The 26,583-nt window shown below is 36.0% G+C and overlaps 3 protein-coding genes across 3 annotated transcripts in view; 2 read left to right on the top strand and 1 right to left on the bottom strand.

Annotated features, from left to right (window-relative positions):
- The window catches only part of LOC142342839 (small nuclear ribonucleoprotein F-like), a 537,554-nt gene that overhangs the window by 140,100 nt on the left and 370,871 nt on the right, over window positions 1-26,583 (top strand). The window lies entirely within an intron of this gene.
- The window catches only part of LOC142342838 (vesicle transport protein GOT1B-like), a 456,129-nt gene that overhangs the window by 140,100 nt on the left and 289,446 nt on the right, over window positions 1-26,583 (top strand). The window lies entirely within an intron of this gene.
- Window positions 289-24,894, bottom strand: LOC142342835 (lathosterol oxidase-like). The gene is made up of 7 exons (XM_075394435.1): window positions 24,407-24,894; window positions 20,203-20,328; window positions 6,221-6,392; window positions 1,799-1,835; window positions 1,694-1,721; window positions 1,134-1,268; window positions 289-810 (listed from the first exon to the last, which is right to left on the bottom strand). The coding sequence occupies exons 1-7, from the start codon at window positions 24,572-24,574 to the stop codon at window positions 583-585; spliced, it is 894 nt and encodes a 297-aa protein (XP_075250550.1). The 5' UTR covers window positions 24,575-24,894; the 3' UTR covers window positions 289-582.

Consider the following 26,583-nt stretch of genomic DNA (forward strand, 5'->3'; position numbering starts at 1 on the left):
GGAGTGGAATCTTGGTCACCTTGTCAGATTTCTTAGTACAATTGAAAACTGTGTTGTTTCCGTTGATTATTTTGTTAACTTTGAGGAATTTGAGAAAATTCTATTAACGACCAAACTCGGTCTATTTTTTTCAACTGGTTCATTGAGATTTAAAAATTTTTTAGTTAAGATTGAACTTTGAAACACACGCGTGCAAATTTTAAAATGGCAGATCTCTACAGTGCCAAATTCTAGAATGTCATATTTTCCCATAAACGGTGACAGATTTTGAAAAAAAAACTGCTGGGATTTTAAAATTTGCAAAGTTAAAATTTGCATTTCAAGCAAGGTTACTTGACTCTGCTTGCAAAAGTAACTTCGAAATTCTGGCCTATGTCTCAAAACTCTGGCTATGCGGTTCTCAATTAATGCCAGATTTTCTCAATGACTTCATCAAAGTCTTGTAATCTATACATCTGTATGTAGCGCATGCTATATCTAGACCTCTCCGTTATTGGAAGCTAGAAAAGTCAACAAGTTGATAGCATCGTAGTTCATTTATTGTTCATTTGTCGGTTGTCTTGAGTTCATTTCAACTATCCATTAAATTGATTTCCCAAACCACACCCGCGAGTCAAACAGTAGAGAGTAGTCAGGTACATACACCTTCTCGTATAATTCCCTAGTCCTCTCTCCCTTCTTTCTAGAACATTCTGCACAGAAACACTTGTCCTCCGGGTAGACGCAGTCGAACATGTTATCCCACAGTTTGACAAAGAAGCCACAGTGGTAAGGCTTGTTCATGAGCGACTTCGCATGGTGGCAGTAGTGCTGAATTTACAACTAACTGCCTTTAACTTGAAATGGTCAACATCTTAGTGAATTTTTAATATAATATTTTTTATATATGACTTCGTATAATCATCGGTAATCATCATGTTTCAAAACAAAGAAAGAAAAAATTCCTACGCCGTTGACAGCTTCCGGTGTGAACGATTTTTTTGACCTGCCAAAAAATTCTCCATAGTTTCTTCTTGAACTGTTTAATGTTAGGTCTGCAATAAAATTTCAGGTGCGTGTAAACGTTTCGAATCCAATCGTCTGCTAAAAGTTCACGCGATGTGAAATTATTATTGAGTTGTAATTAATCTGACCTGGAAAGACGTGTTGATGTACTTGTTGTGTGCTGAGAGGAATTCAACCTCATAGCCAGAGTGAAGGTACACTCCAAACAGGTAGAAACAGATGGTGTATGTAATGAAGAGAGCGTCAAGGTTCACTGGCATCATCTACATACCAGAAAAAAAGTCAGTTTTTCTCTATCGTCACTGATCCTGCTTTACTGTCAAGAATCCGTGGAACTTATCAAAATGCTTTTGTTGATTTATGTCATAACGGAATTTCATTAATGGCAGTTCAGCTATCAGCAGTTCTGCTGGGAGTAATTTTGCCTGTATTAATAGATCTCTAGCTCGGTCGTATTTCGTACAAAGTAAATGCACTTTTATCTCGCAATCAATCTGCCGGTTGAGACCTCTCAAAGTTGTTTGCTGATAGGCTTGTTTTTAAGAAGTTAAACGAACGGTTATCAGTGCAAGAATTATGTGGCCTTTACTAATATTTTGTATCAGACTTTGGAAAATTTACTTTGACACATCACTGCAGAGTCTAAATCAGTACACAAACTCAAAAAGTTGAAGCATGCATGACTCACCAAGGGTAATGCCAGAACAGGCAAAGATCTGAAGCAAATTAATGGTTATGCTTAAAATTGAGCTTGGACTAAGGAAAGTAGGTTTCTGCTTAGATAAGATCTTACCGCATGAACTGATCAATCCACTCATCCGCGATTACAGCTAAAATATAAACAAATTCCCAGGTCAAAATTAATTTTCTCACCTAGATTGTCAAAACTACACGATTTACAAGGTTTACTGCGATTAATTCTCGTTTATTTGTATTGGACTTAAAAATGCAGATGTAGTTTTTACTTGTTCTCTAATGAAGTCCTCATTGTAGTCGAGTGTCTCCCTTATCCAAAATGTTTGGCTGGATCATTCGGAGCAATTAGGTCGTTGAGATTTTTAAGCAGCTGAACTCTATTGAAGCCACTATTTACCTAATAGCGAGAGAACTTTTTTGCATCAACGTGTTGATTAAAGTAGCGAGCCGAGTCGAGTTGGGGCTCAACAGTCGAAAAGGAGCGCATCAATAATCAATGAAGCGTAACGCGTACTTCTCTAATCGGCACTCCACTCGAGAAAAATTAACGGATGGCCGTTTGAGATGACATTAGGAGCTGGCAAAAAAGAATCTTCAACGTTTTCAAAAACTTCTGGGGGATAAAATTTGAGAATCTCAGTCTATTGTCAGAGCACTATTAGGTAGGTGTAAAAAGTGAATTTAATTCTGCAACCAATGATTTGAATAAAGCAAATATTGTCATTATTGTTTTTTTTCAGAAGTTTGAAAAACTGTGAATGTTGAAATAAACGTAAAAGTTTGAACTCTTTCTGTATTGTAAAACATAACCGACTAACGTCGAGCAATTGCTCTCAAAACGACCCGGGAGCAGTAGTATTAGCCAGCTAAGGCTTAGGGATGCTAGCATTAGGGGGAGTAGAGTGCGGGGCAAGCGTGCAGTGGAGGAGGCTAGGGTTGGTAAGGCTGGACGAGAGGGTGATATAATTCGCGAAGTGAATGAGAGTGGACCGGGGAGTGTTTGGGGAATGAGTGTGCGGGGTGAGGGCGTTGATATGCGGGAGGGGGGGCTGAATGAGTGGGTCAAACTTTTAAAATTAAGAGCCACCCTTCTAAAATTGTCTCTTCAAAACAGTAGCCCTGAATGTTTAGAGACGGGTAGGGCCAAAGGCTCTTAGAGAGGTACTCAGCCACTTAAGGACCTCTGGTTTTTACTTTTTTATTCCTTTTTTGAGCACGAAAAGTTAAAAGGGTGAGACAAATGATCTGTCAAGAGAAAAATCACATAAAAGATCACAATTATATAGACCACCAAATATAATTGCTGCAAACTTCTTTTAAGAGCAATTAAAAAACATACCCGGCAGATTGCCGGAAAATAGCCGCCGTTGATTCCAATAAACATGATTGGGATTGAAATAATAGAAGATATTGAAAAAAAAAGATTTTTGTACAAAAACATTTTTTTAAATCCGATTTATTTTGATGGCATTTCGTAGTTGAACATACTTATGTTTCTTAGAGAGAGGCTACAGGGGCTTCTGTCTATAACAACAAGCATTAGAGAGAGGTAACTGATACTTATAGGACCGACGTTCAAATAGCGGGCATCTAAAATTGGGCTTTATCCCGTTTCTATTTCTGACTTCATTTTTTATACTGACTCTGTTCATTTTGAATTGCTTTGCTGAGCAGCTGCTGTTTAAAAGGACTTTGAGCAGAATGAGAGAAGAGAGAAACTAGCCTAGAGAAGTCAAAAAGATTTCACGCAAAATGTTGAAAAGGCGGCAAAATGAGGTAAAGCGAAACATTTTTTTATTCGACGAAGTAAAAAAAAATAGGAGCGCTATAATAGCCGGCTGAGAAGATGAGGGCGGCTATTAATTATTCAAATTGCTATTTGTTACTTTCCATTGAGAATGTTTTGGTCAGCACCAAAGTTATTCTACTGAACTAATTGCGGTCCATCCGTTACTTGCAATAAAACCATTATGGTCCAGAACTTCGAGCTATCCGTTGTTAAGTTTGCCATGCTTTGAGCTTAATAAAGCTGAGGAATGCCGAGAGACGCTCTGATTTCTGGTTTTACCAGTTTATACCGTTTTTGGAGAAAGAAAGTCAACCTAATTTGCTCGAGTGAGCAGAGGAATAATGTGAAACTTTAACCTGAAAAACCATGGTGGCCAAGCAAAAATTTTACGTAAATACTAAAAGACTAGAGCTTTAACCTTAGAGAGCAATTAATAAATGTGTTCAGCATTATTAATTCAGTTGCTTATCAGCTCTATGGCCAACCCAAAAATAAGGGCAAACAGCCAGTAAACACGTTTACAGTAATTGCTTGAATTTTCGCTCGAGAGCAACTAAAAACTATAAATAAAGTAGACAAAATTGTTGCTTACAGAATCACAAATAATTAGAACAAATACCGTTTGAGAACAATTAAAAATTGATCTCTGAGAAAGACAGGTTTGTTTTTTAAAAGAAAAGTTAGACAAGGTTGAATTTTCAGACTTGTGATGGCAAAACTTGACAAAACTAAGCTTGCTACTCATTGAAGAATTCAGAGAAACAAAGGTTTCGGCGCAATATTCTTGATCTCAATAATTGAAACATGCTTGACTACTGTTAACTTTGGATTATTTGATTTAAATTTTTTTTTTCTCTAAATATACCAACATGCTCTATTGAATGGATTTAAAATTTAGTTCTGTTTCATTTTATTCGTAATATTAATTCAAAATAAAATTCACTAGTAAAAATAATATCCATTCAACCCGACAGACACAGTCTCAATTTTTAGTTCAAAAACATTGTGTGAAACTTAAGTCAATTGTGATTTTAGTTTAATGTTTTAAGTTCGTTTGTTTTTTTTTCATTTGAGAAAACAAAGACTTATCTCATGAAAAAATTCTATTTATTTTGAAACATACCCGGCAGATTGCCGGAAAATAGCCGCCGTTGATTCCAATAAGCATGATGGGGATTGAAATAACAAAAGATATTGAAAAAAAAAAGATTTTTGTCCAAAAACATTTTTTTAAGTCCGATTTATTTTGATGGCATTTCGTGGTTGAACATACTTCTGTTTTAGAGAGAGGCTACAGGGGCTACTATCAATACCAATAAGCATTAGAGATGGTAACTAAGACTTATAGGAACGACGTTCAATTAGCGGGCATCTAAAATTGGGCTTTATGGGTTTATCCCGTTTCTACTTCTGACTTCAATTTTTTATACTGACTCTGTTCCTTTTGAATTGCTTTGCTGAGCAACTGATGTTCAAAATCACTTTTAGCAGAATGAGAGAAGAGAGAAACTAGCCTAGAGAAGTCAAAAAGATTTCACGCAAAATGTTGAAAAGGCGGCAAAATGAGGTAAAGCGAAACATTTTTTTATTCGACGAAGTAAAAAAACATAGCAGGACAAGTCCTGACGTACAATTCAAAGAATTTTCATTGACTAAACAGAAAACTAGACCTAGAACGGACTATAAATGGTTTGGAAAAACCATTTAGAAAAAAATCCGATCCAAAAAATTGAAAAAACAGTAAAAATCAAAGTGAACTTGCCGCATGTGAACAAAAAACCACTACCGATAAAGCGAATTTTTGTTCAAACACCGTTTTCTCACTCTACTTTAAAATTAGAGCAAAAAAATTTCACGCCGCAAAACCACTCGCTTTTTCGCTCCATTTCCTGTTTCGGCGTGACCAAAATCACTACTCCAATTTGACTTCAAAAATCATGAAAATGTGTGAACAGACCTTAAAAAAAAAAAAAGACAGCGCCCCAATACAATTCAAATTCTTTGAATTGTAAAAAAAATAGGAGCGCTATAATAGCCGGCTGAGAAGATGAGGGCGGCTATTAAAAATACTGTTTGGTTTTCAATTACTCTTTGGTAGCTTAATTTAAGTGGCGTGAGGTGAGCACAGCTGGGGAGGGGGTCTGCACCGGGGGGGGGGGGGGGGGGGGGTTGTTGTGGGGTCAATTTCTAGGAACCGCCCTTCACACGATAAGTATAAGTCTCCGAAGCAGTTTCTGTGAGTCGCATACTTTGAGACTAGTGAACTGAAAGGCTCTAAGAGAACTTAATGCCCTCTGGGAGCGACCTGTTTATCCCGTTTTTGAGGACGAAAAGTCAAACGGGTCAGACAAAAAATTGGACAAGCAAAAATCCGAAGATATCGCATTAAAAAAGACCAGCAGGACTAATATAATTGCTACAAACTTTGGTTGGGAGCAATTAAAAAGAGAGGTCAGTGTTCGAAATCATATAAGTCAAAATTCGAGTCGTGAACTTGCTTCAGGTCAAAGAAAACGGTAAAATACCAATAATCCTCTTCGAGTCGTAATAAAAGGAGACACACTATTAAAATATTTGGTTCAGACATCAAGGGCAATTTGAGTGAGTTATATTTTAGGTAAGAAAATGTTCACAATAAACTAAAGCAGAAAAAGAGTGCTATATTAGATAGTCAGTTGATTCTTTTTCAGTTGTGATAGTTGTCCTGAATGATCGAAAAGGAAACTGTACCAAATGGAGATGGATTGAAGAATACGTGGTGATGCTTGTGATGTTTCCAGAAAGGGAAACTGATGTGACCCAATCGATGATACATGAACTCATAGAAATCAGAGAACACCCACACAGCTATGATTGAGAACACGTGGTAAGATACAGAGTATCCTCCCCAGCCACAGAAACCCTGCATAAAAACGCCAAACTATCAAAAACAATTTTATTTTGCACCTACTCAACAAATCAGTTATAAATTGCTCTCAACAATTATTTAATTACTTTGATAAGTTAGCAAAAATCTACCAATCCTCAGGAGCCAACGAATCTTGACGTGTCCCAGAAAACTTTTACGTTCTCTTAAACACTTGAACTTAGCAGCTCCTTTTTAATTTTCAAATTTAGTTTGGGTCATTGGTGGTAGTTATGTGCCTAATAAAAGAGAGATTACCGGACAACAGCCACAAAGTAGACGGTTGAGACTCCTAGTACCCAATGCCATTATACCCAATGCCATTATACCCAATGCCATTATACCCAATGCCATTATACCCAATGCTAATATACCCAATGCCATTATACCCAATGTAATTTGATATTATCGTTCGATAATCCGACAACAAAATAGCAGTCGCTATTACCCGTATGTTTTAACATACTTAATGGCCACGGCCATGCCTCAGCGCCCCGTGGGACTTGATATAAAACTATCGCAACCGAACATGGGATTAAATTATCCGCTTGTTAAATCATACGTGTGAGAGCTATTCTCTGCTAATTAGTACTTGGATTATGGAACGAAAATATCAATGTGAATTGGGTGTAATGGCATTGGGTATTTTGGCATTGGGTATAATGGCATTGGGTATTTTGGCATTGGGTAAATTGTCCTGTAACCTCTAAATTGATATTCTGATTTTAAATTCCATCCAAACTTTCAAATCAATTTCCAAATACTAATTACTTCAAATAATATGGTCTCATAATTATAAAGTTTGTGTGACTTCGCTACAATTTGAATTAGAGAGTTTGTCTTATCAATTCAAATTTAATAGGTGAGTGCAGAAGTCATTATATTGCATGAATTAGATCATGCATATTCAAAAAACATAAAGATATTTATTGACTTAGAATATTTAAATAAATGAGGTAACAATTGACCTCACAAACGCAAAATAAGCTGCTGAAAAAATTCAGTGACCAAGTTACTTTTTTTTTACCTCGTTGCGTGTCATCAAATCGTCAACACAGAATCGCAAGACGATGAAATAAAAAAAAACATAACCAGCAGATTGCCGTAAAAAGCCGCCGTTGGTTGCCATAACCACGATTGGGATTGAGAGAATAGAAGAAAATAATGAAAAAAAATTTTTTTCCCGCAAAAACATTTTTAAAGTGCGAACTGTTTTGAGACCATTTTGTAGTTGAACATACTCCTGCTTCTTAGTGAAAGGACACACGGAGGAGTATTAATACCAATAAGCATCAGAGTTGGTAACAAAGACTCATAAAAACGAAGTTCAAAAAACGGTCATCTAAAATGGGGCTTTATGGTTTTATCCCATTCCTAGTTTTTTTTATACTAACTCTGTTCATTTTGAATCGCTTTGTTGAGCAACTGCTGTTGAAAATCACTTTGAACAAAAATTAGGGATGAGTGCAATTAGCTTAGAGAAGTAAAAAAATGATTTCGCACAAATTGTCGAAAAAGCGGCAAAATGGGGTAAAGCGAAACAAATTTCTGTTCGACGAAGTAAAGAAATCATAACAGAACAAGTTCTGAAATACAATCCAAAGAATTGAATGAAAGACTTACAACTACTCCACTTGACTAGCAGATCGGTTGGCCGATGCCAGCCAAAAAGAAAAACAATCTCCAAAGTTGAGGTTGAAATAGTCAAACAAATTAAACCAAAAAATAATAATTGCAAATATTCTCTTGAATTAAATTAATTCTTGAAGCTTCCAAGCTGAAGGCCAAATTTGATCCATTTGAATATGCCCATTAACCTTTGCAAATGTTTTGAAAGGTGTTTTTTGACAACAAAATGGAAACACTCAAGAAATAAGAAATTTAGTATAAAAAATTTGAATTTTGAAAATCTTAATGAAAATTTCATTTCGCATTATTAAAATGTTCAAAACCAGCAACTTTTTGTCTCTGAAATTGGTCTAACTGCCCATCTACGGGACTTAGAAAATCATTGGCTCCTAAAGATCCATAAACTTGGAATATGACAATAATTTTTCGAAAAATTGTGTCTGAATAAAATTTTGTCCAAAAGTTTTTTTAAAAAATTTGTGACATTGAAATCTTGAAGACCATTCTTTTGCTCCTAGCAACTATGCAACAACACAAAGTCAAACTTTAGAGGAGTTTAACTGTCCGGTGAGGCAAGAAAGAGACAACAAAAGGCTTATCTTTTCAAAAATAACTTCTCAAACGTCTCAAAGAAAATGCAAGAATTCGTGATATTAAAAGGTTGAAAACATTTCCGTTGCCGCTAAAAACTATATAATAAACTATCATAAGACCGTAGCGGACGTGTTTTAGCTCTTGATGCGGCATAAAATCAGAAAAGGTCCAAGTTTTAGAAAAATTTGATACAGATAACAAAAATTAGTTTGATTTTTTGTTTTTATGTTTGCAGTACCAAAAGTCATAACTGATAAAATCTTCATAAAAGGGAATTTTATCTACCAAAAAAATGTTTTATCAGCTTTGTTAAACATCAGTTCAAAACTAATCAATGAAAGAAAAGACAAGAAAATTAAAAAATATGCGAAATTTTTGGGATCAAAAACTCCACAAATTGAACTTTTAACCCTCATATAATGCCTTCCCAGCAGCTGCAGCACTCCATGAACTTGAAAAACAACTTAAATCAGCTTTGGGCTCATAAATAAACTAATTTCCTGCTAGCTCTGCCTGTTTATCCCGTTTTGAAGGATCGAAGTCATTGAAAAATGTGTGGAAAAGATCTTACGAAAACAACATAGCCGTTAGAATACCGGAAACGACTTGAAGAGTCCTGCAATGTATTTATTAATCTAACCCTAACTAAACTTTGGGGGTAGGTGGAGGGTGAAGGGGTAGGGTAGTGGGGTAGCTGAGGCGTATGTGTCCGTGGAGGGGGGTAAGAGGTGGTGTCTGTTGTTTGAATAGAGAGGAGACTGTTGTAGGTGGGTGGTGGTGGTGGGTGGTTGCGACAGGTAGGTAAGTGGAGGGATTTGGGCTCTTAGGCAGGTGGTGGGTGGTGTAGGTAGGTAGGTGGGGGGGGGGGTCTGTAAGGGGGGTCTGTAAGGGTGACTTATAAAGAATCAAAAAATCCAAAATGACCTCTACATCTTGAACATTATCATCAGTTCCGTAATTTTACATTAAAAATTAATCTACTGTTAAAGTCCAAGCTCCGGAAACAGAAGTCAACATTCAGAAACAGACGTAAATGTTCAAAACGAAAGACGTCGAGATTCAAATCATGAAGGAACTTGCTCGAGCTAAAAAAAAAACATAGCCGGTAAAGTACCTTAAGGAAGTCGAAGAGTCGCGCAGCGAACTTTTATCTAACATTGCCCACTCAGAAATAGTATTATTAAAGAGTTTTAAGAATTATTAATAAAAGAAATAACAAAGCATTACATAGTGAGAAAAAAATCAACTTTTGTTGAGAAATGTGTGAAGTTAGGTGGTGGTGGGGATACGTTGAGGGCGGATTGGTGGGGGAGGTAGGTGGGAGTAGGTGTCTGGGGGGGGGGGAGTAGGTGGGGGCTAGTTGGGATGAGGAGGTAGGTTAGATATGTTGGAGGGACTTACATGGGATCAAAAATCTCAAAATGTCACATTTACCGTGGATATTCCTATCAGATTCTATTTACTATATATTAGAAACTATGTTTTTATAAAGTCCATTGTTCGAAAACCGAAATCAACGTTCTTAAACAGAACTCAATGTTCGAAAACAAAAGTCAAATGTTCAAGTCATGAGTTCAGCTAAAAAAGTATGTTGAATACAAATGCCCCTCTTCAAGTCGTAAAAACCTGTGCAATACAAATACTCCTCTTCGACTCGTAAAAAGACAGAGCCTCAATACAATCGAACTCTGTGATTGTTAAAACTAGCAGCGCTATAATAGCCGGCTGAGAGGATGAGGGCGGCTTTTAACTAGACAATGAAATGACAATAAATGGTCATATAAACCCCAAAGAATAGATTTTACAACATAACTGAGTAACGTGGTGCGAATTGCTCTCAAACAACCAGCTGGGGATTAGGAATACTAGCTTCAAGGGAGGGGTTGATGTGTGAATAGAGGGGGGTCAATCATTGGGGCGGGGGTTGGGAATTATGGACAAGAGGGGGTCCGAGTCAGCATTGTCCTTAACTCTTCAATTATTCACGTAACCAAACTTGAAGATTAAGCAAGATTTGATGGTCACCAGTGCAAAAAACTAAAAAACTAATAGCCAATTTGTCAAAGCTGCTCGATAAAAAAGAAAAATTCAAACTCTTTTTGTTCAATTCTTTATTTATATCTTCAAAATCAGTTTTTGCCATGATTGAAAAATTAAACTAAACTGCAGGCTAGCAGCAATTGGCTGGACATATGAGGGCAAACAGAGAAAGAACTACAGAAAGTACAATAATAGCTTGAAAAAATAACTAGAAAAACAGCAAAAAATGCTAAAATGTGATGAAATTTGTGACTTAAATGCATTCACAACACTTTAATTATATACTGAAAAAACCCATTAAAACCTGTGCAAGCTGTAGTGACTTTTCATAAGCCCTAAATATAAAAGAACTGAAAAATAGCAGAATTTCAAATAAAACATTGAACTCACAACTAATTTACATTTAAATTTGGCCTTACTACAGAATATGCCTCAAAAACTGAGAAACAAAAAATGCTGAAACAAAAAACAATTATCAATAAGCTGAAACCATTAGCTTATTAAAACTTGTAAAGAACAAGTAATGTCAGGTCTTTAAAACTGTTGACTCTTAAAAAACAATCAGTTTTTGATGATTTCAATAGATAGAGCCGATAACAACTGTCGTGAGAAAGCAAGACAACAAATACAAGCAATTTTTCAAATTACTTAAACTTTTCGTAAAACTAATTAGTGCATGATTCAAAGAACCAACAATGAGATTCTGAAACGTTTATCAGCGTAATTTGGTAAAGAACCGAAGAGACCCGTCTTTTAAAAGTAAGTGCCAACACGCAAAATCGACTATCGTTAGAAGGTTTGCTATCGAAAGACTATTAGGAGTACTAATATATTGCAACCTGCTTCAGCCGGAGGGGGAGGGGATAACTAAATTGACTAAAGGGGCTTCAAGTGACGACATTGGAGATTATTATATGCCACTATAACCACTGAACAAACTTAAAGTGAAAAGCCAATTTTTGGCTAAGTTTTCACGTTTTGTAGTGGACTGTCACCGCTTGAGTGCAGCTGCTAAAACTTGTGAATGATAGAAAAATTAGATCACGGAAAATGAAAAAGTGCGTATAAGTCACTTGGAAATTCAAAACCGTTATGCACAGATTTTGCTGAAAGAAGAACAACACGTTAACCATAGTTGCTTCAAACTTCTTTCAAGATTAAATAGGAACTTTAATCAGTGCGAAAATGACATCATAAACTCAGTTTAGTTAAGACTTTGCATGAATGAATTAATAAAAGCTGATTTGATGTGAGAGTGATCTCAAATGATTGTAGAAAAATCTAGACGAAGTGAAACATAAAACCGCTAACGTCGGACGAATTGCTCTCCTGTGAACAAGTGCGAGGGCAGAGATACTTTTATCGTCCAAAATTTTCCGACTAGGACAGAGTCGAGGATATTAATCACCACACTTGCTTTTTAACGTTTTCGCTTACAATTGCTTTTTACTCCAGCTAGATATTTAATATCTCTGCGCAATTCAAATCACTAAAAAAGTCAAAAATTACGAAATTTAAAGAGTGTTTCAAGATAAAGCAGTCAAACAAAAATTTTGCATAAAATAGGCCCACACACATTTGCAATAATTGCTCCAAACATCGTTCGAGAAAAATTAGAAAATACAAGTTAAAAATATAGCCAGTCAAATACCGGAAACTACTCTAAAAGTTGTGCAATAAAACTCTTATCTTAACTTATTTCAGAAAAATTTAAAAAAGAAATAAAAAAGCAATATCAAGGACAAAAAATCAATTTTAGTGAGAAATGTAGGAAGATGGGTGGCGGGGTGGGGTGGAGAGTTGATGTGGAGGCTATTTGGATGGGGGTGGGGAGGGGTAGGTTAGATAGTTTGGTGAGACTTATATGGGATCAAAAATTCTCAAAGTGACCTTATCACTTATGAATATTATCATCAGTTTTTAGTTACTATGCATAACAAACTAAATTATTTTTAAAGTCCATTGCAGTATTCAAAAAAGGAAGTTAAATTTAAAGTAACGACTTTGCTAAATTACCTGTAGAATCTCAATACTCTTCTTCGATTCATAAAAGTTATTGAAGCAACTCAAGAAAGATTGCACCATAAACTTTTACTAACTTACATCAGAAACGTCAAAGAAAAAGTTCAAAATTAAATTAACTAATAAAACTGTATATAAATTATTCTAAAAATGCAGGCATGTTGGTTTGGGCGAGGGTGATTGTTATAATGGGATTGTTTTTGGGTTGGCTATGTAGTTGGACGGGTAGATTAGGTGGTTGAATAGGTGGGCTGTTGTTTTTGCCAATACGTGAACAAGTCAAGACGTGAACAAACTTGCGTCAAGACGTGAACAAACTTACGTCAGCCTAAAGAATATTGGAGATTAAGAAAAACTCTTCCAGTCGTGAAAACATTTGCTATTGCAAGGGCTTCTATTCGAAAAATTTAGATTAAATAGTTTTAAGGTTGTTAAACAGTACATCAATTTATTGAGACTTGACAACTGAGCGTCAAAAAGAACATTAATTGTAAAAACGAAAAAAATCAGAAAAATTAACTTCTATGACGCTCAATACTATCAATATCGAAATAGTCATTAGCAGCTCATTAGAATTGCTGCTGCTACTACTACAGTGTGACCGAAATTACTATTCTAATTGACTACTCATTTAGATCAAAAAAGGTAAGGTGTGAAGAGATCGCAAGAAAGCTTGCACGGAATGTTTCTGCCAACACCACATAAGACTCGAAAGAACAACCAATGAAATAACTGGTATCTATCTACCAGAACAATCCCATAGAAAAAAATCAGCGTTAGGACAATTATACAAAAAAGGTAGTCAAAGAAACATTGAAAAACAAAAAAGTTAGAATTTTGTGTCTGCGTTTTATATGCATAAAAATCATACACTTAAACGAATAAAACAAAAACTTTTTCTAAGCTATTGACCAACCATTACTATGCGAAACCTAGAGTAAACTTGGAGTTTTTTCTAAATATGAAGAAATGGATAACAAAATGTGCAAGACAATAAATTTTTAATGCTAGTTTTCCTACAAAAAACTGTCTTATGCAATCAAATTTGTAATTAAGTTGTTTCTGTAAAGTTCTGCACACAATATATAAACATACCCGTCAGATTGCCGGTAAATAGCCGCCGTTGACTCCCATAACTCAATTGGGATTGAAAGAAAAGAAAATATCAACAAAAATTGATTTTTGTATAAAAACATTTTTAAGTGCGATTTATTTTGATGTCATTTCGTAATTGAAAAAACTCCTGTCTCTCAGTGAGAGGCTACAGGGTCTAGTATCAATACCAATAAGCGTTATAGATAGTAACTAAAACTTATGAGAACAAAGTTCAAGTACCGGGCATCTAAAAATGGGGTTTATGGGTTTATCCCGTTTCTATTTCTGACTTAGATTTTTTTATACTGACTCTCTTCATTTTGAATTGCTATGCTGAGCAACTGCTGTTTAAAAAGACTTTGAGCAGAGTGACAGAAGAGTAAAACTAGCATAGAGAAGTCAAAAAGATTTCACGCAAAATGTCGAAAAAGCGGCAAAATGTGTGAAGTGAAAAAAAGTTCCACGAAGTAAAAAAACATAGCAGGACAAGTTCTGACGTACAATTCAAAGAATTTTCATTGACTAAACAGAAAAATAGACCTAGAATGGAATATGAATGGATTGGTAAAACCATTTAGAAAAAAAATCCGATCCAAAAAAAAACGAAAAAACAGTAAAAATCAAAGTCAAATTGCCGCATGTGAACAAAAAACCACTAGCGAGAAAGCGATTTTTTGTTCAAACACCGTTTTCTCACTCTACTTTAAATTTGGAGCGAAAAAAAATCACGCCGCAAAACCACTCACTTTTTCGCTCCACTTCCTGTTTCGGCGTGACCAAAATCACTACTCCAATTTGCCTTCAAAAATCATGAAAATGTGTGAACAGATCTTAAAAAAAAACATAGCCGGAAGAATTCCGGAAACGACTCGAAGTGAAAATCCATTTAAACGCCATCCAACTACTCATCAAACAAAATGTGCCTTCACTAATTTATAATTATCTTGAAACAAAGTCATGAAACAAAGAAGTAAAAACAATAAAATCAAATCTGTTAAAATGATTAAAAATCTGATCAAATTTTGTTATAAATTGAGATCCCGAAAAAATTATCTCTGGCAACATAACTTTATCAAAACAACTAGTACTTACAAAAACTACTTATGTGAATTTTGAGAAACTACTATAGGCTAAAATTATGAAAAAAAAAGCTCTTAAAAACAACGTTCACTGAAAAGCTGGAAAGAGTTACTAATTTTTTTAATATTTCAAAAACATATAAATCCAGAGAAAAATTCCCTTCAACCAATAGGGTATGCAGACGCTCGCAAAACAATAGGCATGTCATAATAGGCAAAAAAACTTGCTAAAAACAGAAAAAAAAAACGAAAAACTGCAAAAAATTAAGAAAAATAGTTCCAATTTTCGCCATTTTTTTGTCATATTTCTCAACAAAAAAATGATTCTCACCCACAAAACTGTAACCAATTGTTATCATAAAATAGCTCAAGTAGAAGGGGTTTCTTCAATACCCATTTGAGCCAGTAAAACAAAAAAATCGTCAAAAAAACGCAAAAATTAGCTCGAAAATCAGCAAAATATATTAAAAACCTCCGAATTATCATAAAATTCATATTAATTTCCAGGAACCTTCAAACCACTACCGGAACCAGTCTAAAATTAAAACAAAATCATAACCAAACTTCTAAACCAAAAAAAAATGAAAAAAAAACTGCTTTAAAATGCCGCACGTGAACAAAAAATTTCGCTCGCTTAGAGAAAATTTTTTCACACATCAATTTCTCGCTCTCTCAATAACAGCGGTATGAACAAAAACTATTCTCTTTTCACTCCGCTCTTCACTTTTGTTCAGCGCCAAAATCACTGCAAATTTTTTCACGCGTTTCATTTCCCGCTTCAAAAATCACTCCAATAAAATTGATTAAAAAAAAAGGACTTCTCCAATACTCCTCTTCGAGTCGTAATAAAAAAGACAGCGCCCCAATACAATTCAAATTCTTTGAATTGTAAAAAAAACAAAATAGGAGCGCTATAATAGCCGGCTGAGAAGATGAGGGCGGCTATTAATTAATAACTGTCTAACATCGAAGGCAATGCTCTCGAAAGACTGGTAAGTGGGTGGCTTTGTCAACAGATAGCTGCCCATGGAGGGTAGCTGCAGAGCATGGGAGGAGGGGAGAGTTGAGCATGGGAGGAGGGGAAGATATGATGGCGGGGAATGAGTGGTGAGCGTGGGTGGGGTAAGCCTGGGGGTTTACGGATAAAATGAGGGCGTTGAGGGGGGGAAGGGGATGAAGTGTCATGATGGAGGTATTTAAGTGGTAGGGGGTCTAACTCCCTTGACCTCCCATGAAACCATGAATTATGTCCCTCGAACAGTTGCAGTCTCCATGATCCTCAATAGTTGTAAAGTAGCGAGCCATAAGGTTTTAAGAGAACTTAATGTCCTCTAGGCTCTAGCCGTTTGTCCCATTTTTTAGCTGTAAAAGTCAATTAACCTAACGAAAAAAAACATAGTCATAGAGTCTCGTAAGTCAAAAGGCTCTAAGAGACCATAATGGCCTCCAGGCGCTAACTGTTATCCCATTTTTGAGAACGAATATCAAATTGGTCAAACAAAAAAATTGTGAACCGACAAATTGCAAAAAAAGGACCACAGTACTAATATGATTGCAACAATTAAAAAGAAATGATACGAAAAAGTCGGTGAAAAAGTAGCTTTCAAAGCTCATCAGAAAAACCACTGCTACAATGCAACCAAGCAACGAATTGCTCGGAAATTGATAAATTAGTCTCCAAATCCAGTAAAAAATTTGAAAGCCTTCATATATATCTTTAAACATTTTTTAATTAGAAAACACTGTTGAAGACGTAATTCATCAACGTTAAACAAATCGCTCTCAAACGACTGACAAGGGGTTGGCTTCCGCAGTAGCTGGGGCTCAGGGTCCTAACTTAAAACTATTTGAGAGTTGGAAAAGGAGTGAGAAAAGAGGGTACAATAGGGGTTTCGAGGCGAAGTGGTTCAGAGATTGGGTGTGCAATGGAGCTGGAGAGGAAGAGCTGAGCTGAGTGGGGGTATCAAGGTGGTTCAACCATTCAACAATATGAGTTGGGGATGAACAAGTTGCTTTGGCGGAGGGTGAGATGAGGGGGATTGAGTGAGTCCTCTATACAAACAAAAAGTTAATAAAGTGAAACTGCCCATCACACTATCATTTTGCTTCTTCTCACGAGAATCAAGCTCTAAAAAAACCGCTTACTGACTTAATGCCATCTAGGCTTCACCATTTATCCCAATTTTGAGGACGAAAAGTGAATTGGTCAGACTAAATCAACTACGGATCTTTTCTGCTAGCGCCCCCCTCCGCTCAGTTATGCACCCCCCATCTATAAATGTTTAAACAAATTGCTAAAGCTAAATAATCTTATAGGTGATCATTTATGAACACACTTTATTTGAGAGCAATTAAAACAAACCATAAGAAAAAGGCGGTGAAAAAAGTGGATTCAAAAGCTCGAAAGCAAAACAATTGCTACAATAAAATCAAGCAAAGAATTGGCTCAAAAACTGTTAAATTAATCTCAATTCCTAAAAAATGAAAAGCTTTTGATATATCTTGAAACAGTTTTTAAATACGAAACATTGTTAAAGACGTAACTAATCAATATTGGACAAATTGCTCCCAAACGACCCGCAAGTGGTTGGCTTTTGCAGTAGCTGGGGCTCAGGATTTTGGTTTAATATTAATTGGGAATTGGAAAATGAGTGGGAAAGGAGAGCACAATAGGGTTTGGAGACGAAGTGGTTCGGAGATTGGGTGTGAAATGAGCTGGAGAGGAAGAGCCGAATTGAGTGGGGGTATCAACGTAGTTAAACTACTCAAAGATATGAGGTGGGGATGAACAAGTTGCTTTGGCGGAGGGCGAGATGAGGGGGGCTGAGTGAGTCCTCTACACAAACAAAATGTTAGTAAAATGAAACTGCGCCTCACACTTTTATTTTCTCACGAGCGTCAGTAATCTGTACAATTAGAGACTAATCAAGCTCTCGAAAAACCGCTTATTGACTTAATGCCATCTAGGTTTCACCATTTATCCCAATCTTGAGGACGAAAAGTCAATTGGTCAGACTAAAGCAACCCTGGATCTTTTCTGCTAGCGCCCTCCCCCCCCCCCCCCGCATATAAGGCACGCCCCCTTTATAAATGTTCAAACGTATTGTTAAAGCAATTCTTTTCATGAATATATAATTTTATTCAAAGAATAACTTTATTCATGAATATATATGAACAATATGCATTTATAAAAGCTAGCACAGCTATGGTTTGAAAGTAGTACGTATTCAACCAAAGATTGTTGCATATAACGCAAGCTTCAATAAAAATATCTGCATTGGATCATTTTTGGTGTTATCGCGTACAATAATAGTTTGATTTTTTAAAATTTGGTAAGGAAACTATTCTAAAATGCATTCAAGCTTCCTAGACACCTTTGTTTCAAGGAAATGTATATATCGCTCTTACAATTGGCAAAACCTTGGATTTCAAGGGGTGCAAATTTAACGGCTCTATGGGTCTGTGGGCGCTAGCGGAAAAGATCCACATCTATCAGATGAAAAGCAGGTCACAAAATTGCAGGAAAAGGCAACAGGACTAATATATTTGCTACGCGTTTCGTTTGAGGGCAAGAAAAACAAACATAACCGACTAACGTCGGGCGAATTGCTCTCAAACGACCGGCGAGCGGTTGGCTTGGTCAGTAGCTAGCCACGGGGGGGGGGTGCACCAGGGGCTGATGGGGGCAGCACTGGGTGGGGGGGGGCAAAAGCGCGGTGGGGGGGGGGGGTGCAGCCAATAGTGGGGGTGGGGGTCAACAAAAGGGGGGGGGGTGTCAACCTCTAAGAACCGCCTCTCACACCATAAGTATAAGTATAAGTCTCCAAGACAGTTTGAGCTGAAACAGACCTGAAAGGCTCTAAGAGCACATAATGCCCGCTGGGCGCTACCTGTTTATCCCGTTTTTGAGGACGAAAAGTCAAAAGCGTCAGACGAAAGATTGGTCAAGCGAAAAATCGCATAAAAAAAAGACCGACAGGACTAATATAATTGCTACAAACTTCGTTTGAGAGCAATTAATAACAGTTTTATTGTTGTCTACTGAAATCTTTTAAGCAATAAAATAGGAGTCAAAATTTAGAAAATCTTGAAAAAATATCGCACCTGGATAAAAAAAAATTTAACTTATCAGTTTCTCAGTCTTGAAAACAGTGGTATGAACACAAAAACAATTTTCATTCGGCTCACCTCTTTAAGTTTATCCAGCAGTCAAACCATCACAGTCTTTTCATGGTCATTTCTTCTGTTCCAAATTTATCCAACAGCATATTTTGGAAGACAAACATCCGATACTCGTCTACGAGTAGTAAAAGACACAGAACCAGTACAATTCAAATTCTTTGGATTGTAAATAAAGACAGAGTCAGATTCAACGCAAGCCAAATCCTCTGGTTTGTACAAAAAGTCAGAGCATCAATCCATATACTTTGGTTTGTAAAAAATAGACTGCAACAATACAATTCATGTTCTTTGGATAACCAAACCATGAACACTACCACAGCATAACTCCCAGGTTTAAGTGCGCGACCGTAGAAAGCTCTGATTAGACTATTTTCTAGACTTTGCCCTCTTATCAGATCATCGTGCGACCCAAAGCTCTCTGATCAAGACCATCGTGCGACCCAAATGCGACTTTAGTGCGACCAACACTCCCTCTGATCAGACCATTCCTGAGTACATGTTATAGTCCGTTGCTATTTGTTTAAATTATTCAATTCAAACCTAAATACAACTCAACTTAAAATTCAATGATTTAGTATATATCTTGTCAAGGTTAGGACAAAACTTATTGATAAAAATATAAACAGAAAGTCATTTTGAAGTGCCTGTAACTTTTCTTTTGAGTAATCAAAAACAGTGATAAAAACTGCAGTTAAATAAATATGGTCAGTTAATGCTCAGTGGTCAGATTTTGGGGCAATTATTTCCAGACTTTGGTCTCTGATCAGATCGTAGTGCGACCATTGTCCTGACTTTCGTGCGACTTATGATCAAACAAAAATGCGACTTTGCCCTCTGATCAGATCGTAGCGCGACCATTGTCCAGACCATTTCCCAGACTTTGCCCTGATCAGATCGTAGTGCGAGCCTTGTCCAGACCATCGTGCGACTCAAGCGTTTCTCAGACCATGTATTTTGGGTCGCATCACGCCTCCAGTGTGCTACCCAAATGGTCTGATCAGACCAGTTTAGGGTCGCGTGCCTAAACCTGGGCTTCGCTCGTCTTACAGTTTTGCCGCTATTTTTTTAAATTGTACAACACATCACAAATTGCTTATGTTGTTTGCTTAACACAACCAAGATATGATAAGGTGTTTCATCTTGATAGTGTTATCAGATTGGTGTACCTGTGAGTAGGGTGTTCCCATGAGGTGTATGGAGACAGATGGTAACATGGCAGAGCAGCAGAGTCCTTTGATCATTGTCACTATCTCATCTCTCACTTTTTCCACCGAAGGAAAATTTGGGTTCGACTGAAAGACACGCAGAATTTATTCTTCACTAATAAAAATTACACAGCATTCAATTCTGTGAGAAAAAGTGGTTTGTCTTAGAATTTCATTAATTACATATAAATAACATTGCTCTCAAACGACCGGCTAGCGGTTGGCTTCGTCAGTAGCTAGCCACGGGGGGGGGGGGGTGCACAGGGGCTGATGGGGGGCAACACTGGGTTGGCGGGGGGGGGAACAGCGCGGTGGGGGGTGGAGGCAATAGTGGGGGTGGGCGGTCGACAGGGCAGGAGGCGTCTCAACCTCTAAGAACCGCCCTTCACACCATAAGTATAAGTATAAGTCTCCAAAACAGTTTGAGCTGAAACAGAGCTGAAAGGGTCTAAGAGCACTTAATGCCCGCTAGGCGCTACCTGTTTATCCCGTTTTTGAGGACGAAAAGTCAAAAGCGTCAGACAAAAAATCGGTCAAGCGAAAAATTGTTTGAGAGCATTTAATAAACCGACTACCTTTTTACCGAACTACTGTACCTTTTAGCTGTGGCTTTATCTGTTTCTCAAGCTGAAGAGTCAAACCGCAAAAATGTTATCGCCTTTGAGACGCTATCAAACTCCGAGGCGAAGCCAATTTGTTGATTAACCTCGAGAGGGTATTAACAACCGTTTAGTAATATTTTATTCAACTCTCGCTGCGATTGCGACAGTTGCATAAATTAGGCCATACTGCAGCTGACTAGACTGTCTTTTCCGCCACTTTTTTCTCGTTATTGTTCCGACCCTCTTGAGGGGGGGAGGAACTATATACTCAACTGGGTTTTTTTTTGTTCCGTGAATTTTCGCCGCTCGATATATTCATCGCAGAGAGTTGAGACTGGTATCATTAGAAAGCTCGTCCAGCGTAGAATATGGAATTAAAAAGTTTTTTTTAATTTTCGTTTTTTACAGGGAGTTATCGAGGTTTAAACTTCTGAGAAAAGAAGAGTGAATTCACGTTGTTTTTATTCACATTTTCCGGAATTTTTGCCTAAATTTTCGTCAATTTTGCTGAAATTTGTTATAATTTTTATAAATAGTATCGTTGATTTTATTTTTGAAGACGAAAAAGCATTGTTGATTGTTTTGATTTAATTTTTTTGGACAAAAAATCTGGATAAACATTTCAAAATTTAGCCTGTTTCATCAAAAACAGCACGAAATAAGCTACTTTTGTCCACTTTGATTAAATTTGCCGACAGTAAACCCCCAAACAACACTCATACAATCTTTGTAGACTCAGAGGGGGGCTATTTTCACTTCAGAGTTCGCTGAGAGTGCACTGTAGTTAAAACTTTGCCTTTTTTTGCTAACTTTACTCGTTGATTATCAAAAATGCAGATTTTATTTTGAGTTTTCAACTAACAAATTATCTATATCTACAACATTCGAAAAATCAATTGTTCCTAACTGACAATAAGTATTTACAGGGCTAGTTTTGGGCCATTCTTGGACTGTTACAATCCGAAAAAAATCGGGTTGTAATCAGTCGGTCTTTTTTTTTTAAAAAAAAACTTTTTTTTAATAATAAAGAACAGAACATATCAAATCAAAGCTCAAGAGTGATAGGTCCGACCAATTCGCTTGCTAAGCAGCTCTAAGCTAATGCATTTAGTTTTTTAATTGAAAGTTTATGGTCGTTTCTTTTCTAAAAAATAATTGACTTTTCAATAAATAATAGCTTAAATATTTTTTCCTCTATTTTTTTCTTAATTTGTACAACTTCCAGCTTAGTGTCAGCAAAGAAAGACTGCTTCTTTTTCCTACTGATTTAACATTTAATCTCGGTTTCAGTTTTAAGCCTGAAGTTATTGTTTTCTGGCTTTGATACGACAAGATTTCAGATTTTTGTTTGTTTTGATATTTGCCAGTTTTTCACGTACTCTAATTTTGTCACATTATCAGATTATTGACAGTTCTCATGTCACCTTATTTGCATTCAAAATAAGGCACAATTGAACATATTAAAATCCTGAAAGATATATATGATCGTTTTAACGGCCTCGACTTTTTAAATTTATTTTGTCTCTAACTGTCATTTATGATTTGTCGGTTCGGTCGTATGAAATTTCCTGTATAGTGATAGCTTTCATTGGCTTTTCATGGAAGAATAGAAGAACCGATATTCTGATATTAATAGATAGCTGATGGCTTTCATGACTTTGAAAACAATCGTTTTCCAAAATTTAAAAAAAAAACTTTTTAATTTCGCAATTTTGTTTTTTTATGTTTCTTTTTGTTACCTAATCTCGTTAGTTAATTACAGGTCAATTATGACATTTTGGGTGTCAAGGGAATAAAAGGGATTGGTGTCCCAAAATCTTTTTTCTAAAGAATTTGTTATGACCTTACTGGCTTCGACATCGGTTTTTCACAAAAAAAGTAAATTAATTTGATTTTTGTCATATTTGACGTTCTTTTTGTTGATGCAAGAAATATTCTGGATAATTACAGGTCTCGAGGGCTTCCTTTTCAGGAATAAACGACCCGATTTAAATAGCTCTTTTGTAATTAATGCCTTTTATGATATTGAATGTAATTTTGTTTCGAAAAAAAAATCAAAAGTATTACATACTTTAGCACTTCGCTTTTTTTGTCTACTTGTTACCTAGTGTTACTAGTGAATGGCCAGGTACTACATTATAGCTGTTTGAAGAAGGCGCAATCAAATATATTTTGTGTGCCAAAATTTGGCTTGACTGTTTTGACAGCGTTTTCCGGCAAGTTTCAATTGAAGTTTTGTTTGTTCTTTGTTGTTCTTTTTAGCCGCTTTAAAAAATGAATAAGGACAGGTCCTAATGCCCTTGTATAGAAGCAGTGGTAATCATAAATTTGTGGTAATTTTAATTGATTCCTAATGGAATTTATTACTTTGAAGTTAACTGTTTCAAAAAAATAAGTTAATTTTTTTACCTACTGTTTTTGTTCTTTTTTGTATAATTGTTACCAAACCATTTTATGGACTGGTTGCATATGTTTTCTGGTGATTTATAAGTTATTTTTGTTTAGTTTTAGGTTTATCCGACGGTATGTTGACTTTGCTATTAAATTTAGTTTTTAAGAGGGACATAAATTTTTTGATGTAATTAATGTTTGTTGTTGTTGTTGTTTGATTTTGCTGTTCGTCTTGACTCGCTTTCTTGATATTGAGATATTACAGCCATCTAATGCATTAATATTTACTCCACTGAATTATTTGCGTGGAAGGCTATCTTATCGTTCATACAGAATTTTTTGGAAAAGACTTGGGCTTTTTCGGGATTCACAAAAAATAATTTTTGGGTTTTTCTATCTGTTCCTCATTTGGTAGACAATTATGCCAAAATTGTGGATGGGCGGGGTCGGAACCTTATGTGCCATCGCACATTACCGAGCCGCCTTGTTCATCATATATCAACAATGACGAGAAAAAGAATGGCAGAAAAAGATAGTCTAATCCCAAAGCACAGTTTTTGCCACTGTTTTAAACTTTGGTGGTATTCATCGGGCGCAAATAAATTATCGATAATGTATTTCTGCTAGAATTGTACATTGGACCGGAAAACAGTGGAACGGGTAGTGAGAATAGAATTGGTCAACGGACTACTTTAATTCACATTGGTTTTTTTTATTTTGTTACTCCCTGCTTGATAATAATAATAATTAATAATTGTGGCTCCTGCGTTATCGCAGAGGAACAGCATTAGGCCTACAGTAGCTTGTTCTCAGCTGTCCTTCTTTCTTATTATTCCCCACATTTCTGACTGATCTTTTTTGAGCATCATTACTCTTTTTTGGTGACTATGGCCACTTTTTTTTCGTCTGAAACTTTCACGTGGTACCATCATTACAGCCAACATTGGTCAGGCTATGGTCAACCTGGAGCTATGGGTAAGTAAGAGCACATCCTCACACATACAGCTTCACGGAGGCAGGAGATTGCACTCTCAATCATTAGCGTGTGAACCACACACCTTACCTCTCTGCTATCACGCTTGCTTCTCTCTGCCATTCCTATTTTGTCTGTGTACTTCCTAAGACCCAGCCAAACAACCCGCAATCATCCGTAATTCTATAAACAAAAGTACCTTGTATATCCACTTCTCATAAGTGACGTTAGAGAGCCAGTAGAGCCAGTAGAACACAATGCCCGAACTGAGCATGATTGTAATAAAGGCAGAGGAGGTTACTGCCAACCAGATTTGCACAAGACCAAATGGCCCATTGTCACACAGCGATACCAGTTCGCACAGCATTTTAAACTTCTTCAAATCAACCCTGACTTAAAATCTCAAGAAGCAAAAAATGAATTCAGATGAACATGAAATTGGAGTTTTCCAGCACTATCGTCCGCTTTTTTAAAGATGTTACTTTTAAATTGAGAAACTGAAGAACAGTGTTCACGTTATTAATAGAAAAGAAGTCAGAAATTGAAATCTTTTCACAGAATAATTGCTCTAACCAACTTTTGGCGGAGAATGCTATAAATCGATGGATAAATATCTTTGAAATTCTTCTACCAAATGAGCTTCTTCAATTGAGATAGCAAATGTTGTGTGCATACAATAATATGATGAAATTGGGGCTTTACAAATTTGCATTGATTTATGAAATATTTAGACTGTTATGTTTAACCTGTTATATAAGAATTCAAAACAACCAATTTGATCAAACAAAATGATATACAGAATTCTAACAGAGGCATAACTTTCAAAGTTTGATCAGTTTACGCTTTTGTAGGGTTTCAGCTACCAAATGTTTCATCATTGTAGCATGAAAACTTTCATTTCTGATACGCCCGTAACAAAATTCCTTCCCAAAAATTTACACATTGCTATAATAAAATGGCGGTTAAATTGCACAATGAATTGTCGAATAAACAGAATACAAAAAAGATAAAATTTTCTTTGTCAATCTACAAAACAAATTGATGGGAGGAATTTTGCACATAATGATGCAAAGTGAACCACTTGCACATTAACAGACGAACATCTTATGATACACGAAGATTAGTTCACATATACATCTTATATGATTGATGTCGTTTCTTTCACACGATTTCTCTTTAACTTGTAAACAGGTTATCTTATAAGTCACCTAGATTAACTTAAAGGTTATTTTAAAAAATAATGCCTGTTAATGCCTTGTGAGTTAATACCCAGAGGAAGAGAGAACTTATGAACACAAATGTTCGCAGTGAACTGAAACTTTGCACATTGATATGAAACATACTAAAAATTGGTAAATCTTGACACGGTCTTGACATGGTGCTTACGATGAAAATATCAAGAATAGTACGAACTTGCAAGACCTTTACATGGGTATTAAGAAACAAGATCTTGGCAACATAACCAAAAGAAGATTAATCATGACATGGAAAGATAAAGCAAATTGTAAGAGCACTTTTAAAGAATATTTAACACCAATTCATATTTGAGAATAATTTTTAGAGTGTAATAACATCACAGTCAAAAACTACTAATAAAACATTTCGAATTTCTTTTTGAGGAACAACTAAGCTTTTGTAGCAAATAAACACGCAAAGTTTATTTTTTCAAAAACGGAATTCCTTTAAAAATCACAAGTTTTTTTTCGCAGTTTTTCTATTCCGACCAACTTTTTTGTAAATCAATCTTCATAAACCAATCTTCATACATTTGGTACAGCAGTGGAAACTCTCAAAACAAAAAAAATGAAATTTTATCATATCTTCTAATTCACCAAGAAGCGAAGACTTATGAGAGAATTTTTTTAGAAAAAAAAGAAGTTATCACAAATTGGACCTAACTAGACCCTAAATCTTTTTCTTTTTGCAATAGGAGACGCCTACTAGTGATAGGTAATTGGTTTTAAACGTATCAGACCTGAATCAATATGACGAAAAAAGATGCTTTCAATTGGAAGAAAAAGAAAAAAAAAACAAACCGAACTATTCTAACTACAATATCGCGAAAGAAAAACAATCCTTCATAGCGTTGGCGCTCAAATCATAGCGTTGGCGCTCAAACGCCATGAAAAATTTCGTTCTTAATGCAAAAAAATACATCTCTTAGTGATGATTTTGGCAAGGTTTCTTTTTTCGGAAGAACATATTATTTTCTGAAAGCTTGAAAGCGTCAAATTTTTGTTTGGTAATTTTACTTGGTAATATACTACAGAACGTTAAAAGAAGTTAAATTAATTTAAAGTAGTTTTATCTGAACAAAGTTAATGTAACTTTTTATCATAACTCAAGTTAAGGTAAAGTTAGGGATACGTTACCTTA

Source organism: Convolutriloba macropyga, chromosome 7 (assembly GCF_964194025.1).
Source record: "Convolutriloba macropyga chromosome 7, txConMacr16.3, whole genome shotgun sequence".
NCBI classification, from domain to species: Eukaryota; Metazoa; Xenacoelomorpha; order Acoela; family Convolutidae; genus Convolutriloba; species Convolutriloba macropyga.

What these genes read in the sequence shown, in the direction of transcription:
- LOC142342835 (XM_075394435.1), bottom strand. Translation starts at nt 24,574, where the DNA reads ATGCTGTGCGAACTGGTATCGCTGTGTGACAATGGGCCATTTGGTCTT. An exon ending in CTTCAATCCATCTCCATTTG is followed by an intron (nt 1,836 to 6,220) that starts GTACAGTTTCCT and finishes TTTATATTTTAG; the next exon opens with CTGTAATCGCGGATGAGTGG. An exon ending in CTGTTCTGGCATTACCCTTG is followed by an intron (nt 1,269 to 1,693) that starts GTGAGTCATGCA and finishes TCTGGTATGTAG; the next exon opens with ATGATGCCAGTGAACCTTGA.